The sequence below is a fragment of the Lepisosteus platostomus genome, chromosome 3 (assembly GCF_059453375.1).
Source record: "Lepisosteus platostomus isolate fLepPlt1 chromosome 3, fLepPlt1.hap1, whole genome shotgun sequence".
In the NCBI taxonomy this organism is placed as follows: domain Eukaryota; kingdom Metazoa; phylum Chordata; class Actinopteri; order Semionotiformes; family Lepisosteidae; genus Lepisosteus; species Lepisosteus platostomus.
Genome location: NC_142613.1, coordinates 69029894 through 69048146, shown reverse-complemented (window position 1 = coordinate 69048146; position 18253 = coordinate 69029894). Strand labels below are relative to the sequence as shown.

At 45.2% G+C, this 18253-nt stretch overlaps 1 protein-coding gene across 5 annotated transcripts in view; it reads left to right on the top strand.

The window, feature by feature from the left end:
- The first annotated feature begins 472 nt into the window (after positions 1–472).
- The window catches only part of arid1b (AT-rich interaction domain 1B), a 238150-nt gene continuing 220369 nt past the window's right edge, over positions 473–18253 (top strand). For 3 of the 5 annotated variants that reach the window (XM_088626617.1, XM_088626616.1, XM_088626619.1), the window contains exon 1: positions 473–2352. In XM_088626617.1, coding sequence (XP_088482743.1) covers positions 958–2352 — 1395 coding nt within the window. In that variant the 5' untranslated portion in view covers positions 473–957. The remainder of the gene's footprint in view (positions 2353–18253) is intronic. The other 2 variants (XM_088626615.1, XM_088626618.1) reach the window with 2 other exon arrangements.

The following is an 18253-nucleotide window of genomic DNA, read 5'->3' as shown; positions in this document are numbered from 1 at the left end:
CGTCGTGTATCTCTTTGTGGTTGAGTAAGGCAACTATGAAACACCCCTCTGCCTCTGGCTAACATTCTGTAGGAGGAATACTTAAAAAATATCAAAATCACAATTTTCAATGAAGATTTTAAAGAGTTTCAAATCAAGACTCAAAACCTTTTTTAGAAGGACTTTTACTTAAACCGGGTCTGTTATGTACCTCTTTGCTCCTACTGTAACCCCATATACTACCTCTTCTCCTTTGCACACTCGTGCTTATATTTCATGTTTTTTTTTCATTTTGTTTTGTTGTTGCACAGTGAGGCGCTTTGAGAAGCCGCTTTTAAAGGTGCCAAATAAAAATAAAGTTTATTTATATATATCATTTAACCAGCAACGTTTATGGGGGGCGTTTGTTGTTAATACCCCACAACATGATCGAACCGACTTCCCCCGGCCGTTTTGGAGAAAAAAAAAACATCTTGATTTTACTCCGTAAAGAGTAAATCTGCGTCAAACACGTCCCAGGCTTGCGCGTACACCGCTGGCTGCTCAACGTGGGATTTGCCAGCCCGGTGGGTGAGGCTAGAAATCCAGTCCGCGTTTTCCACGCGAATCGCAAGAAAGAGCAGGATAATAGTTGCAAGAGCCCTCTCTCTCTCTTGTGCCATGCTGGGCGAGAGAGACACAGGGAGACATGCATTTACCCATATCCGGGTTAGAGAGGAAAGGAAGAAAAGTTTCATTTAAAACCTGGACAAAAACTTTCAACATGAAATCACACCGCGGGAGCAGGCAGAGCCAGTGAGACAGTATCGTTTCCGAGTACAGCCAGAACTTTACGGTTTGCGGGATATTCGTTCATTTGAGCACTTCTCTCTTGTTTTTTTCTCCTTTTTTTCCTCCTTCTGTGTGTTTTTTTTCTTTTTTTTTCTCCCTCTTTTTTTTCGGTCTAAGCCTGTTTGGATTACTGCCTGAAATGTTGAAATGATCATGGCCGCGCAAGTGACAACGTCTCCGGCGACGACTGGTAGTAAAAATCCCAATTTATCCGGCGGTCTGAATCAGGATTTAAACTCTGGGAAATCGGGAGGGGGAACGGTACAGGGATCGGGAGCAATTCTGGGAGTTGGAGATGGAACTAACACTATGAATAATGTAGATCACCACCACCACCACCACCACCATAACGAGCTGAGCATGGCCAATACAACTTCTTCTTCTGCAAATAACACTTCGGACTTGCGAGAGAAGGAGGGCGTCAATAGTGCTGCATCTTTATCTTCTTCAAATTCGGCTACTTCTTCGAGCATGGAGACGGGTTTGATAGCGAATCACAAACTGAAAAATGTTGGTGGCGGAGATCCCCCTCCTCCGTCTCACCATCACACACCGACACAGCCCCAGCCACCACGATTCAGTCAGTTCCAGCAGCTCCATCCACACCAAATCCAAAACAACAACATCAACAACAACAGCAACAGCGGCGGCGGCAACCAGGCGCAGGTACCGGGGGAAGCGGAGAATCGGCAACATGGAGGGAAAGAGCATATTTTGGGAAACCAGGTCGGGCAGCAGCAGCAGCAGCAGCAGCAGCCGCTGCTGAATAAAAGTGAAGAGGAGGGCCGTGCCTGCAAATCGGGGGATCAGATGGGCAGCAGGTACCAGCACGCCAACTTGGGACCAGCGAACAACAACAACAGCAGCAGCAGCAACAGCAACAACAGCAGCCAGCCCCAAAGTGCTGGGGGGACGACTAGCACTGTTCCCGAGTTTAATAATTATTATGGCAACGCTAGAGGAGGCCCTTGCTTTGATCAACATGGCGGACAACAAAGCCCTGGGATGGGGATAATGCATCCTTCGGCTCCCAACAGCATGGATTCCGTTCAAAACTCCCACGAAGGGTACCACAACAGCCAGTACAACCACTACCCGAGCTACCGACCGGGCTACGGCGGCGCAGGCTATGGGATCATGAGCTCTCCCAGGCAGGGGAGTCACACGCTGATGGGCCCAGGCAGCAACAGCCACAGCAGCGCTGCTGGCCATGGCAAGATTGCTATGGCTGCTGCCTCGGCTCCTGGGGGCAGCGTGGGGGGGTTTCAGAGGTTCCCCGGGCAGAGCCAGCACCCGTCCGGGGCCACCCCGACTCTCAACCAGCTCCTGACGTCCCCCAGCCCCATGATGCGGGGCTTCAGCGGCGGCGGCTACCCCGAGTACAGTGGCCCCGCCGCGCCGCCACAGCAGCAGGCGAGCGTGGGGCTGGGCAAAGACGCGAGTTCCCAGTACGGGTCCACAGCCCACGGCTGGGGAGGACATCAGAGAAATCACCCTGTCATGAGTCCTGGCAACACTGGACAAGTTATCAGTAGACCTCAGGTAAATGTTTCTCGGTTTTGTACGGCGTGCTCTCGGGAAGCTCATGCTGAAGGTCTGTGTTTATCGTCTGGTTGTAGTTGCAAAACCTAGTGGGTTCGTCATGTCTGACTTTTTTTTTTAACGTGCTGAGCGCACATTTTTTTTTCCGTGTAACTAAATCAAATGGCTGTTTTCCTCTCTTCCCCTCCTTTTTCTATTTTTTTTTGGGGTGTTGTTGTTGCTTTATTTCGTACCGGCTTGGCTGCTGCTGCTACTGTTGTTGTTGGTGGTGTTTTTTCTTTAAAATATCTGGATTTATTCGCGTCCACCCCTCTCTCCTGTGATGTCGACTGTTATTAGATTTTAAAGTTAGGACGGGGGCTGGAAGTTCTGTCCAAGGTGACTTACGTGATCGCAAATGCACAAAAGATCTTCATAATAATCAGGTATTTGAACGTAAACGCACCCGTGTCTTACGTTATATTACTGTTTACATATATTTTACAGCTTTTTTCCCCCGTCCTTCTTTCGTTTTATCCTCGTGGAGGATTACGAATCGTCCCCAGGAACATTCTCGTCCGCCGCTTAAACTTATAAAGTATTATAAATGTGGCGTGATGAATATTCATAAATCGGATGTGTCCTTCTTGTATAATATTTTTAAGTACATTTCACTCGCCTGCGACTGGGAAATTATATTATATTTAAGAGATCGGCCGTCACTCTTTGAATCTCAGGCCCGTCCTGTGGCGAGTTGTGTACTAACGTGCGTTTTACATACGTGTATATTGGGAGAGGGGGGGATAAAAACACACACACACAACGAGGATTTCGCTCATTATAATAGGCTTGCTTTTCTTTAATCAACTTGCCGTTTACGGCGTACGGGGCCGTCTTTTAAAGCGACGTTAAATGGGCAGCGCGCAGGGTCGGGCGGGCCGAGCCCCGGCATCGCCGTAGTAAAATTTTCACGGATCGATAACGTCGATCAAGTCAATAACGACTGTGGCCTCTCAGGTGGAGGACCCCCCCCCCCCCCTCAGAAAAAACAACAAATAAACAGAAGAAAGGCAGGCGGGCTGTATTAGACGCGGGCGACCTGCGCTCTCTGCCGGCGTGAACCCCGGCGCGGTGCGGGGAGCTGCCGACGAGCGCCCGGCGGGCCGGCCGCGCTTGCGAGTGACTTGATCTCCTTTCGCAAGGTTTGGAATTTGAATTGTGGAGGTAAACTGGGCTGTAGTCTCCAGACAGCTGCCTCCGAGTTGACATCTAATCCGCCATCTGATTGGCTCCGCTCTCTCCATTGGGCATTTAGCTCCGCTGATGTAAATAGAAATGCGGAGCGGCCCCCACCGCAAGAACTTAACTGAGCTGCGAATAAAACTACTTATTTCGGGGAGGAGGGACGGGTGGGGGGGGGGTGATCGTACGTTTTCGACACTGGCCTTTTTTTTTGTGTGTGTTTATTTGAGTTTGTGTGGATGCTGCGAGGCGCAGGAGATGGATGCAGGAGTTTACGCGTCGTGTTGAAAGATAAATCGCTTGGCGCGGTGTGTGCGTGTGTGTGTTTTTCTTTTTCGGTCGCGTCACACGTCTATTGCACACGATTCACAAAGCAGCGTTTTTGTTTTCGGTCTTGTCGTGTGATTTTTTTTTTTAAATTTATTTGATTTTTTTCCTCCCTTTCAATTTCGTTGGCGCGAGTCTTAAAACGATTTCGGTTTTCGATGTCATGAGAAAAGCCGGATAGTTTTCCCCGAGTATGATGAGAGGAGGCACCGGTCGTTGGGAATGTTTTTTTTTTTTATTTTTCTGCTGAATGTTTAGGTTTGACTGTATGGGGGATTTTAAAATTTAGGTATTTCGTGTCACAAAATGTGTGCTCGTTTTTTTTGGGCGATTTGTACAACTCACGAGTGATGGATGCAGATAAACTAGTAGTGTCGATTTCGTTTCTACTACTAGTTGCTGTTAGCCCCAAGTAACCAGACATACCAAGAAGGCTCTGAGCCGTAGGTGTCGTTCATCCCCTTAAAGAGAGTCACAGCGGTTTTGAAGGCGAAATGTTCCCTTTGAAACCCAGTTACACCCAAATAACAAGCATTAGTTTATACTAGCTATGCAGCATGAAGGTATGAATCGTAATTTTTTGGAGAAAAAAAAGGTGAATATTAAATTATTTTTTACACATTTAAATTTCATATTAAATTATTTCACGATTGGTCATTTCCACAACCAGTTGATTGCTTTTTTGAAGCACTTTGCCTGTTTGTTGTAACAGCCCTTATTATTTTTAACAAACGGTATTAATGAAAACGTCAGGAAGCTCTAACGTATTGCCTTAGATCATTTTCGGGCCGGGGTGTTTTTTGAATTGGGAAATGATGGATGTTGAAGGCAGTTTCTAAAGCCCTGGAAACCTGCTGCTGTTGTCAATATTAGCTGACGTCATGCTACCAGGCCCACCTTGTGCAGGGGATCCGCTGAATCACCGTTTCCTCTGCTGGCGCGTTCAGTTTGTGAGGAGGAGCAGACGTGTCACGGCGAGAAACGCCAAGTGTTGCCCTGCTCGAAGGGGACCGTTATGAACATCAGACGAAAGGGGTTATTAGACCCTGAAAGACAGTGGTCGTTCGAAATTAATCCACCTACCGTTGTATGCAACCTTTTGGAGACAAGAGATTCCGTTTTTCCCTTGCTACAGTGCATTTCAAAGCCCCCCCCTTAAATAGGTATCTCTTCAGGAGGTAACGGTGTGTGAAAGTGGTCTCTTCAATTACAAGCCTCCTTCCTGGCCAGGCAGGAGAGATCATGTGCTGAGCAAGAAGAAGGTTGCAGTGAAGCTGCGCACTCTGCCGGGTGTTGAAGTGTGTTCCAAAGAGTGTGTGTGTGTGGGGGGTTCTGTGTAAGATGCTTTTTCTGCAGGATGATGACAATCCTTACACAGCACTTTTCTGGACACTCCACTCGAAGCATTTTACAGGTGATGGGGACTCCCCTCCACCACCACCACCGGTGTGCAGCCCCACCTGGATGATGCGACAGCAGCCATAGTGCACCAGTACACACACCACACACCAGCTCTCAGTGGGGAGGAGAGCAGAGTGATGAAGCCAGTTCATGGATGGGGATTATTAGGAGGCCATGACTGGTAAAGGCCAATGGGAAATATAGCCAGGGTAACACCCCTACTCTTTTCGAGAAGTGCCCTGGGATTTTCAGTTGGGATCGAGTCAGGACCTCGGTTTTACATCTCATCCAAAAGACGGCGCCTTTTTATGGTGTAGTGTCCCCGTCACTATACTGGGGCATAAGGACCCACATAGGCTGCAGGGTGAGTGCCCCCTACTGGCCCCACTAACACCACACTGACACAGGATGTGTCATATAGTAGCCTGTTGGGTTGAGAAGCAGTTTGGTGTATTGGAAATAACATTGGTTTTGTATTTTTGTGTAGACTTTTTCCACCCAAAGCGTACACGGTATCCCAGAGTGCTTCCCATGAAAGAAGGAGCCCACTTCCCCCACCCACTCAGGAGCAGCCCCCACCTGGGTGGGGTGTGGCAGCCATTGTAGTCCCACTACACAGCAGACTGGGTGCAGAAGGGAGCAGTGGGATTGAGGGAGGGTGGAGTGGGGTAAGTCAAGGGATGGCATCTCTCCACCTGGGCACAGAGCCATGAGCACCATGTAGTCAGGACCTTGATCTGATGTCTCGTCTGAAGGGTGACCCACGCCGCCCCACACACAGTCTCCGGTCACCATACGGGGGGATTCACTTAGCAGCTGCGCAGAAGGAAGAGTGCTTATTGCACAGGCTGTCTTCGAGGTCTCCCATCCCAGGACCGATCAGGCCCGGCCTTGCTTAGCTTTAGAGAGGGTCTTTGATATCCCCAAGGGGTAATTTGTTTTAGTGCAGCAGACAGTGTAAAGAGAAACACAAACAGGCAATACACACGTACACGAGCCAGGCTACGGCCACAGGTATAAATGAGAGCCCGAACCTGATTGGTTTTTAATGAGGACATCTTGTATCTGTGCTCTGAGGGGAGTCATTGGGATTCATTAAACTGAGGGGTGTGAAGGGTCCTCTAGCCTGGAATATGCGTATGCGAGACGCGAGACCTGTGCTGCATTGATGTGGGATAGGGCTGAAAGATCAATGACTTTGACATTGTTTGAATCTGCTCCCAAGAGAGCCGACAAGATAGGACTACAGGGTGGTGATGTTGCTGTTTGTGGCTCTGTTAAAAGTACGCAGGACTTTAGTACCCTGTTTTGCTTTGGAGGGGATGAGAGGCGCTCTTCAAGGTGATCATGTGTGCCGGCTCACTCTGAAGTCCCTTTACTAGAGCAGGGACTGGTGACCCGCCTGCAGAATGTGGAAAGAAACATACTTGGTTGCATCTGCAGCAACAGTTACAGGTTTAGAAGCTTTTGGTGTTTGCTTGTTTACATTAATACCACTTCTGCTGATTAGGAATAATTGACTAAAATGTTAATTTGCTCTGTCGCTCCTGATAAAGGGCTCCTGGCAATGGTTTGTTTTCTGTACGAATGCTGTATACAATACAGTAGCATAATTGGCACCCAGGTTATCCCAGGACCGCCTGTGGATTAATTAAATTGGCAATTAATTAGGTTTGTCATGGAAATTGACCAGCCAGATTTTGTACTGTACGTATAATTAGCCTATTAATAAAATAATTGCAGCTTTTGTGTTCAGCGCTGTGATGTTTGCTAAACGGAGAGAGCCAAAGGTTAGTTTACCAGTTGGAGTTTGCGGTAAATGATTTGTAAGTGGGACAGGTTTGTTTTTAAAGGCTTGGGGAGGGGAAACGGCATTTGCAGTGGTAGCAAAAATATATTTTCCGAACCACCGCAGTGGAATCCCTGCATGCCAGACATGTTCGTACTGACAGACCCCTGATAAGGAGAAGGCCGTTTTTGTTTTGTAATGCAAAACGGGGAAGGGGTGCTTGTACGAGCCATGATGTTTGCAGATGTGAGGAGGGAACTAGGCCCCTCCTGCTCCACGTACCGTTAAGCTTGTGCGCCTGTGACAGACTGGGCTCTGTCTCCTACTACATGCTCTTGGAAAAGGATGCGTGTGAGCTCAGTATTATCTCTTATACCCCTCTGTAAACTCAATGAACTCATCACCGAGAAGGCTGGCTCTGTGCTGGGGCTGAGCCTTGACCCCCTGGAGGTGGTGGCTGAGAGGAGAATGCTGACCAAGCTCACAGCCATCATGAACAACACCTCTCATCCACTACATGGGACTGTTACTGGGCAGCACTTTTAGCAACAGACTGCTCCAGCTACGGTGCTCAAGGGAACGTTTCCGCATGTCTTTCCCCCCGGCGGCTGTCAGGGTGTATAACGCTGCCCAAGGCTAGGACTGTTAGTTCTTCATTTGCTCGTCTATGGACAGCATGTTTGCTCCATTGTACTTTTTGGACAATCAGTCTGTATAAACCCATGCACATTTTGCACATATTCTGTTGTTTTTTTACGGTGACTATGATCATCATATTTTGCACACACCTATGTTTTTATTTGTATTATTTATTTTATTTATTTTGTCTATTTTTTTCGTCTATTCTGATGTCTGTTTTTGCTTGTCTTGGGCTGGACTGCTGTAACACATCAGTTTCCCTCCGGGATCATTAAAGTCTCATCTATCTCCATCTATCGGGGAAATTGCTCATGCTCCGCTGCTTGAGACCAATTGTTTTTGGCCTGGTGGCTTGCAGTGTGGCTAGTCGTTCCTCTGCAGTCGCGCCTGACGCCTGTGAAACGACGCTGCTCGCTGTCCCGTCTCTCCTGGGCGTCCGCGAGAGCAGCGTGCTCTGGTGAAGTGCGGCGAAGTGACTCTTCTGTCACATGCGGGACGTAGGCCTCGGGAACTCGGCTGTAAAACGCAACAAAGCAGGGGAAAGAAAAACCGCCGGAGGAATGGCGTGGAATTTCAGGAGCGATTATGGGGCTGGCCTTCAGTGGCAGAGCCGGTGGTAGAACATACTGGAGCTGATTGCAGAAGGCAGCCCACTTTGGGTTTAAGAAGACGCATCTGCAGTGCATGCATTTTTAATTGTCTTCCAGCAGTTTTCGTTTCATTCGATTTGAAGAACCTTCATCAGCTTAGGCAGACTTTTCGGTGGTCACTCTCGTTGGGCAGCTACATTTTTTTGACAGCGCAGTTACGCACGTGTGATAGAAGTAGACTGCATTTGAGATTTATTTTAAGATACCGTATACATCTTGCCGGAATAAAGGAATCTCAGTTGCCTTGTTGATGTTGCGTGGCTTGTGCAAGTTTATACGTGCATCACAGTCTCAGTGCAGATAAGCGAATATACTTCAGATCATCAGAAAGGTCTTGCAGATGAGAAGGGTGCCGTTCGACCCACCTTTTCCATCCGGTTGTTTAGGAAACTGAAACAAAACATGGCTACAGCTGTAAGTGCTGGTATTGAACAGCTCTAGTGAATTATACATTTCAGAGACATTAAGAAACCTAGTTTTATGCATTGAAGAAAGGTGATTGTGCTTTTCATTATGGATTAAACCATACCTTCCTAATAAAGGTGCATGTAGTTCCAAGACTTCATTGGACTGCCTTATTGTAGGTATGCCTTTTCTGTCCTTGTATCTCTCCCGTCTTTAGTTATTCTGAAAAATATTCAGAGATTAATGTCGATGAAGACAGGTCAGGAACTGTTTAGTTTGCAGTCAGCTGGTTTAGGAAGGACAGTTTGTATTTCGGGGATACCAGTTTGGATCGTTATGCTGAGTTATTGGTGATGCAATGCTGGGTGTAGCCTCGGGTATGTTCGGCAGCAGAAAAAAACCTAGTTGCCTAATGCACGTGCTTGCAAGACCGTGTCTCACGGTTTTCTTTCTTCGGCAGCTAAACTCCGCGATGCTGGACGGAAAAGGGAGTAATTCAAGGCCTGAAAAATCAGAAAACAAGGGTGATAAAGCCGTTGCGTTCTGCACTGTGTAAATAAAAGCTTAGCGGTGGGAGAGTTCAAAAACGTCGAAATGCCACTGTGTTCACACATCATTTTTGAGTTACGCTTTTGACCGCGGCGAAAAAATGTTCATAAAGCGTGCAGCCAGAAATTTCCATGTGCTCTCTCTGTGTCTGCTAGCGTCCCGTTGTTGCCAGGAGCGATCTTATTTCTTTTTTTTTTCCCCAGCAGTCAACAGTTTTCGGGCAGGGAGCCAGAGATGTGAGCCCTTGTAGTCCTCACCTCTTTGACAGCAGAGCTGTGACCTTCACAGATGTAGATTAGCCACGTGCTTGCTTTGAATCGGAGCAGGCTACCTCAGGAAGAAAGGGGTTTCTTTCATTCTCTGCAGTCCCCTGGGTATTCATTCAGCAGCGGCAGTCAGCCTTGACCTGGGTGGAGGTAATGCGAGGAAACTGGAACAGACTCAAATCTGTGAAGACTAGCAGTGTGAGCTGACTGTACTAAAAAGACAGATTTCATGGTTAAATACGAATGTCTATAGGATTTGTGGAAGCCCATGTTTTAAAATACACAGAACAATCCATTTTTCCTCCGCCCGAGGGAAAGGAAATATGGATCCTATTACACAGCGGCTGTTCTGTACTTCTGCTTGTGATATTTTATGTCCAAAGTGTTGACCTAGTTTTTTTTTGTTTAGACAGGGTTGCTTCATTTTAATTAATTTATCCCTTTCATCTGGAATGAACTATTTTCAGCCACAGTGGCAGAGGGTGAAGGAAACTGGAATCATTCTGCAGAGTAACGCGATCGATATTAAAACAAAACGTCTGACATTTAGGTTGGGGGGGGGGGAAAACTAAACTCGGTTCTGAAAGAAGCCGTTAATTTAATTATGGTTTTTAGCTGTTAAGCTGAAAATAAAAGTGGAGCAGAATTTGAGCTTTTCTCATCTCATTAAAGAAAACTAGAGCATGTCTACCCTAATATGTGCTGCTTTGCAATGATTTGCATCTCCTAGCTTTTTTCATTTTAAGAATATAAAAGTATAGGAAGTCTTTAAGCTCATCTATCCTGTTAAGTGTTTAGTAGCTAATTGATCTGAATTCTTGAAAGTACCCAGGGTGTCCACTTAGTAGTTGCTAACTGGATAGGTAGTAGGAACAACAAATATCTCAGTACAGACTGTTTCATAGTGTGAATTATAATGTTTCTGGAACACATTTTGGATGGGAAATGCATAAGAAAAGATTTGAGTATTTTCAGTGATTTTTTTTTATTTATTGAAGAAAATACAGTTTAGTTATTGCAGTAAAGCAGGTGCTACTGAACATACCTGTAATATCGCTCGTTCACAGTTTTTTGGTTGTATATATTTTAAAAGCTTTTCCCTTTTTAATCAGGGCTCATGGTCACTTATCTCCATAATTGTGTGGAATATTTGGGGGAAAAAAAAAACAGACAAGCACAGACAAGCCTGCCGATATTTGTGTGTGCATGTGTCAGATATGCATGTTTGAACAATTGCACTGCAACAGATTAATTACAATTACGTGGTAATTTTCACTGAAGCAATAAACCAGGTTTTCACATCAAAGCATTTGACACAATATCCTAAATGTGCAGTAGCTGCATATTCATGGAGTACGATTTAACAGCGTATTAAAAATAAGCGTTTATTGTTCATTGCATGAAGCTTGGAGGTGGTTAATGCACAGTTTAAAGTGATGATCTTGTACAGTGGCTTGCATAGCATCGACCGCATAACTTCATTGGAGACTTGAATTTTATTTTATCATTTGGTGTGTCTCGCACAAGAATAGGCTTCGTTTGGTCTTGTTGATGAACAGAACTGGCTGTGCAGGATAAACATGTAAAGGTTACTGTAATGTCAAGTGTATGTCAAAAAGGGTTTTGTTTGCTGTTCTGTAGATCACATTACCATAATCAATAAGTGAGGTAACAATGTTCAGTTGCCTGGTGGAGTAGTTAAGACATGCTTTGGTTTTTTGAGTGCTTGCCTGTCATGCGGCTATTGAACTTGGGTGTGAGATGCGTGGAAGAATGTGATTCAGTTCAGTTTCTATTCAAGGCTCAGCTGAGGCAATTCTGTTCCTGAAGAAACCTGTGCTGACATTTTAAGTGTGAAACAAGGTGGTAGAGACCCATATTTAAGCACTTTCTGTTTTGAAGTTTTATTCCATAGTATTGTTTTTTTTGTGTGGCAAGAATGTCGTACAGTGACGTTCGTGCTATATATCGCAATCCACCTGAACATTTGCAGATCGTGAGCCATGCACGTTTGCCTGTTGGGTCTGGTGCATCCAAAAAGGACGCCACTCAAGAGGGAAATGCTTCCGGGTGGTGTTTACTTTCAGGGTAGCGATATCTAAAAGGACACCGTTTTTTTTAAAAAAAGCTTCATTCGGGCCGCGGCGACGGGCAACGTTGTTTCTGACGAAGCGAGGGGTTACCTTTGTGGCAGAGCTGTGGCGCCCGTCTTCACTGTGGCGAAACCGCTTCTGAACGTCTAATTTGTGAGCATACTGTAGGGTGCTCTCGGGGATAACTTGATGTGGAAGGTTGAGTATTCGTTTTATAGGTGTTTATATGGGTTTCGGACATTTAGATGCTTCGTTTCTTGACGCAACGTTTTCAAAAAGCATGTTAGTTTGTGGTATCGCAGTTGCGCAGGCATAACACGCTACCCGAAAACAAAAGCCAGCGCACAAAATGAATTGTCAGTACGACCAAATAAATCTGGATTACGAGGGTAGGAATGTAAAAAGACTGCTTTTCAAATCTCTGGAAGCAGTCTTGCGCTGTAGCTACCTGTGCGTGTTACCAGACCTGTGGCTAATGTGCTCGCATTAAACTACTTAGAACGAGAGATAAGGAACTGAGTTGCATTGTCGCTGGCATTATCCATTAGCCTGCATATAACATAAGCTGCTCAGTGATAAATAGTAATTACTCACTACTAATTAAAAAAGTCCTGAAATGTATCACAACTCGGCCCCCATGTGTGTATATTACATGCTAAACACGTTATCAGAAAGGATCGGCGCTGCTGTAATTAAAAAAGGCCCCTAAGAGCCGACATTAATTTTTCGTTGAGTATTTAAGTTTATTTATTTTGTGGTATGTATACCACCTCATAGGCATGTGACAGGCTTTTTCTAAATCAATCAGATTTTTACATCAGAATGTAAATTTCCACCATGTTGTGTTGCCTTACCATTTGCTATTGGACCGTTTAGACAGAAACCAAAAGTCTTGGAGAGTCAGTGGAATGCTGTCTAGTTTCAAATCAAAATCAAATCCAAAGTTTATTTATCAAATGCACAATAATACAGCGTGCAGCAGTAGTTGCTGGCAATGAAATGTCTTTTCTGCGAGCTCACAAAAATCACAAGAATCACAGAAATCACAAAAAAACACAAATCACAAAATTGAGGTTACGAAAATAAGGTTACATCATAATAGATGTAATAGAAATTAAATAAAACTCAATATGAATAGAGCTGCTATGTGTCCATGGTGTGTGCAATATATACAAGTAGTGCAGTATGATGAATACAGTGAAAACTGTGTGTCCATGGAGCCATTACAGGTGATTTGCTGAAGGAGCTGCAGCTTGGCTATTTAGCAGTCTTACTGCCTGGAGGTACTGTAGAAGCTGTTCCGTAATCTGTTGGACTACAGTTACAGTGTGATTGGGGGAGGTTGAAGAAATGTAGAAGCTATAGGTCCTCCTGCTGGCTTGACTGAAGTTTTCATCTGACCACATAATATTGCAGTTTTCTTAAATGCACAGGCAGAACAGGTATGTATTTTCTGTGGATTTAACCAGTGTCATGTACAGGAAAAAAAGACGGCTGAATCTTATATGTGGTCTTTATTTAACGTAGGGGACCCGATGACAACTATTCAGAATCCTCAAAGGCATTGACAAAGGTCAACCCAGCGGACGTCTTCGAAATCGACAGTGAAACGTGCACCAGTGGACACAAGTGGAAACTGTGTGGACGTGGTTTTAATATGAGAGTAGGAGGCACTTCTCTACCCCAGAGGCTTGTGGGGAATGTGGAACAAGCTTTCCAGCCATATTGTTGAAGCCGATACCCGACTTTCTTTCAAGAAACAGTTGAATGAGGTCCCTGGATCTACAGAAATGAGCTAGATAGGCCGAATGGCTTCTTGTTTTTAACTCTCTTATGTAAGAAGGAAACACAGGAGGTTACAAATCAGAAAGAAGGCCATTTAGTCCAGCGTGCCACGTGGCCCCAGTTAGAGAAAATGGCAATCCTGCTTTTGTTGACTTCCTGTAAAAAATAAAAATGTTCGGCTGGGCTGTGTTAAAACCCAAACCGTCTTGTTGTCCTGTACCAGTAGCTTCTCTTCATTGTTGAAGATCAGTGCCTGTGCTGCACACTCTCCCTGTTCCTCAGAGTCCCTTCTCTGCTGCTTTGGAAAATCTGTAGGACTTTAGGAAGCTGTTTCTCCTGTGGAACCTGTTGGCAGTGAAGTCGGTGACTTCTCCCTGTAGGGCCTGGCCTGTCTTTCCAACAGACGTCACCCTACAGCGAGCGATGGGTTGGTGGGACACACAGGGCCACAGATCAGCTTCCCTGTTCTCCTTCTTGCTCCTGTGAATTTTTGTGAGTAAGACGCCGAGACATGGACACTTGCTAGAGGGAGCAGGAGCTTGTGGTGCTCGAGATAAAACCTGTCCCTCCGTTTTCTGCTTTATCTAATACTGGGTCGCGGGGGGGAGCCCGGGCCTATCCCAGAAGGCAGCGGGGTCCACCCTGCATGAGTCGCTGGTCCGTCGCGGGGCAACGAGATAAAATATTTTGTGAAAAAAATTAAAGATCTCACTTCTAATTACCGTTCGCTCTGTGAGCGTCTGTTTAGCACAGCTGCGGGCGTTGTGTTGAGATTGTGCTAACTCTTCTGCCCGGTCTGATTAACCTTTGTCCGCGCTAGGTTTATTTCAGATGACCACACCTTGGTTCCCTTTGCAACAGGGTACCAGGGTAGATTTCATCTGGAAAGTAATCGCCCCTTTTCTGGATAACCTGTGTGTTTTCTCAGCATAGGTTCGCTTGTGTCCATAACTGCAGTCTCTCAAGACTCATCACTTTGTTGAATAACGCTGAGTGTTTACAGTCCATGTCTGGATTTAGATTTGGATAATGGCTAGTGTTCCGTGTTTTGCAGCGGACAATGCTGTACCAGTTTATGGTTTCGTTCAGTCCGCCTGTGTCAAACATGGAGTTGTGCGTTCATGATGTTTCCTGCATCTGTGTGGTTTAAGACTCCAGATGTTGCATGATCAATGGGGCTAATGAAATTACGGAGATCCCTCGTGGCAATCTGTGTATTACCACTCATGCATATTGCTAGAACAGTGGCATGTAGTATTCTGTTTTCCTGTTCTATATCAGTGGGGACTTCAGGGCCAGTCTGCTGCACCTATGTTGATTGTGCAAAATATTAATGCTTTTTTTTTTTACAATCTTACCTTAACGACTCATATAATAAACCTGACATAGTTACATATTGTACATATGGTGCTGATGATGTTTGCATGTACTGTACAGCAATTTGCTTAGGGAGCACACGACACAAGTTTTAAGTATTTCATCAAAAATACTATCAAAATAAACTTCCCTGTTTGTGCATGTAAGTTTAAGGAAAAAATAATTAAAAGTGTATGGATTTTGTGTATTGATTGGCACCGTTCTTGAGTAACTGATCATTCATGACTGCCCAGTACGCGAGGTCAGGTGACGTTGCCCGTTACCCAAGCACCAGTGACCTCAGTAGTAAGAGCTCGTTGGACACGTCACGCAGTGGTTGAGCCTGTTCGGTTCCATAATGGAACCCTCGTGCCAAGTTTCTCAGGAGAATGAAGCTTTCATGCTATTGGTGCATTACTCTGCTAGAGTTGTCTGCTCCCTGCCGGCTCTGTGCACAGCGGTCATTTCCTGGGGCTTCCAGTCGCTGCCCTTCCCGTTGGCTCGTCCCAATACGACTGTATTTGTCCTCGTGCTGCTCGAGTCCCGAGGGTTTTCTTCAGACAAGGGAGTGTGACGGTAATGCTCCACTGGACACCTGTGGGACGAACGGTGGGAGGGTGCCTTTCCTGATCTCGGCCTCGGAGACCAGTGGAGCCAGGAGCCTCTCCAGGCTTTATAAGAGGAATGGGACAGAATTCCACGAGACAGCATTTGCCCCTGGTGATTTTTGCAGTCGGCCTCCTGTTATTGACGAAGGTTAATAAGCACAATACATTTGTGTAAGGGCATGTCTGTTCAATAAAATGGCAGTGCACCTGCAGCAAAATACATTGCATTTTCCTGATGATAACTGCAATTTTGACGTTGTTACAACCGATACGTTTCTTTTGCTGCTCAGTGTAATTGTAAACATGAATATCAAAACAGTATGTGAACATAAAAATGACATGGCTGGGTAGCTTGTTCCATTCTCCTGCAACCCTCGGTCTAAAGTAGTGCTTCCTTGGGTTCCACCTGTGTCCCCTGCTTCCTATCTGTTTATACTGAAGATGTCCCCTGGGCTGGCTTTGTAAATGCCTTTAGGGATTTTGAGCACTTGAATCTGGTTTCCTCTGAGCTTCCTCTGTTCAATTCTACAAAGGCTTTGTAAGGACATTCCCAGGAGACCCGGAATTTATCTGGTGGCTCTTCTCTGAACTGATTCTAGGGCAGCACTATCTTTCTTGTATCTCGGTGATGAAGGGTGTACACAGTATTCTCAATCAGATCTTGCTGGCGCGTAGTGCACTTTTATTCCTACTGCTCTTGAACCAAACCGTATGGTGAGGAAAAAGCACCTGCAAGTGCTTGGGACCTAAAGCCTGGTCTTGAAGCAAAAACCTAGTCACAGCTGTTCTGATGGGCATTATTAAGAGACCCATGTTTAACAGCTTAAATAATTCCAGATGTGCTTATTAGTGAGTGGAAGAAGGAATATGGAGCTGTAAAGATGAGGGAAGAGCATATTGTCTGGATAGATGATCAATTGTAGCGGTCTGTATTTGGCAATTGTATATTTAGAAGGAAGAATATCTTGTGTACTTGGGAACACTTGGTGTATGTAAACATATGGAAATGCACCTCTGTATGAAAAATGTGTTTCCTGAAAACGTTTGTTTAAAGGAGGCTAGAATGTGTAAACTTGTTTAAAAGAGATTTACAAGACTGTGTGAGTAGTGTGTTAATAAACGAGAATGTAGTCCCCGTTTTTGGTCCAGAAGAGATGCAGATCATTTGTAAGTGGGCACCTACAGACCTGCCTCCTATAATTTCCAATTTAGATTGCTGGGGTGTTCACATGTTGTGTGGTGGTAAATTATAGGCCTGGTGTATCAAAACACCTTATGTAAAACAGCTTGCTTATATGAGCTGCATAATCAATTTATTATGACACATATACTTTACAACTGCTTACATATTGGATGTTTAAATGGAAGACGGGGTGTGAACCACAGGTGGGAAATCCATTAATATAAAATGAGCAAGAGACAACAGGCAGGCCTGAAAAGCGAAACACTCTGCTCTCCTGAGTGAAACAGGAGTTGAGTGTTTGCTTAGCACTTACAGCCAGTCCAGTCATGCGATCGGCCTGAATTGTGTCGAGACTTAGCGGCGTGCTGGAAGAAAGGAACTCCAGGGGAGCAGAAAAGTGAAGGGGGAGAACGTCGCGGATCTAAAAGGGGCATTTTTCGGACCTTCATAGAAAGCAAGGAAAAGAATGCCGGGGCTTCTACAGCTCGGCATACGCCGACGTTTGTGGGAGGTGCTTTCCTGTCAGGCTCATCTTAAAATAATTAATGGCAAAGCCAATGGTTTTGAGGGGGATTGTAATTGAATCCTAAATTAGGCCTGGGAAAGAGGACATGTCCTGTTTTACCACAGGCCTGGTCTCATTTTTTGTTCGGAAAGTGCCAATCGTACAAAGGAGAGCTTTCGGCCGGGGGTGAAATCCTTCTGTTGGGCTTATAGATCTGATATCGTGACTTCACATTGTGTAACATGCAACATACTATATGGGTGTAACATACTGTGCATGAAAGATTCATGAATAATGTGGTCTGGTGTGTAACAGTCTGATTTTTTTTTATGTGTACTAGCTGAGCAAAGCTGTCAAAATGTCCTCTCCTTGAAACAGTTAAAATTGCGTAGGATTGTTTAACTGGGCCACGGAGACCCTGAGCAGGGCTAGTGGGCTGACAGTGCACGGATCAAGGTCCTACAGGTGCAGGCAAAAGGTTCTGCTTTTTGACGTTAACCTCTTTTAGGAAATGTGAAGGAAAAAAAATGGTATGGTCTACAAACCGTAACCCGGAAGACTCATTCTTTCCTAAATAATATGCTTTACAATTTCTAAGGAGCTTTTAAAGGTTATCTAGCGATTCAAGGGTAGGCTTTTGGCAGTCAGAGTCTCTCATTAGATATTCTAGCAATGGCAAATGGAGCAGTAGGCATTTACTACCAACTCACTGTGCTTACCAACAAGCTTGCAAAGTGCTAGAATTCAGTATAAATGCTGAGTGTGTTTTATAACCCATCCATTATTGGAGAGTTGCTTATTCCTGCTCAGAGTCGCAGCAACTTGGTGCCTATTCTCAAAGCATAGAGTGTAGCACATCCTGGATGAGAAGCCAATCGACACACACACACACACACACACACACACTTTAGACAATTTAGCTAAGAGAGAACATGCAAACTCCATACAGACGTTGCGCCTCGGGGCAACCTTATTGTGAAAGGTGCTATATAGAAATAAATTGAATTGATTTGAACTTGCATTTGGTCACTAAAAACAATTGCCAGTAAGTAAACAGAGCTCACCTCCGTGTTACCAAGCCTCCCAATGATTTCCAGTCCTTTATCTGAAAAGGTAGACTAATG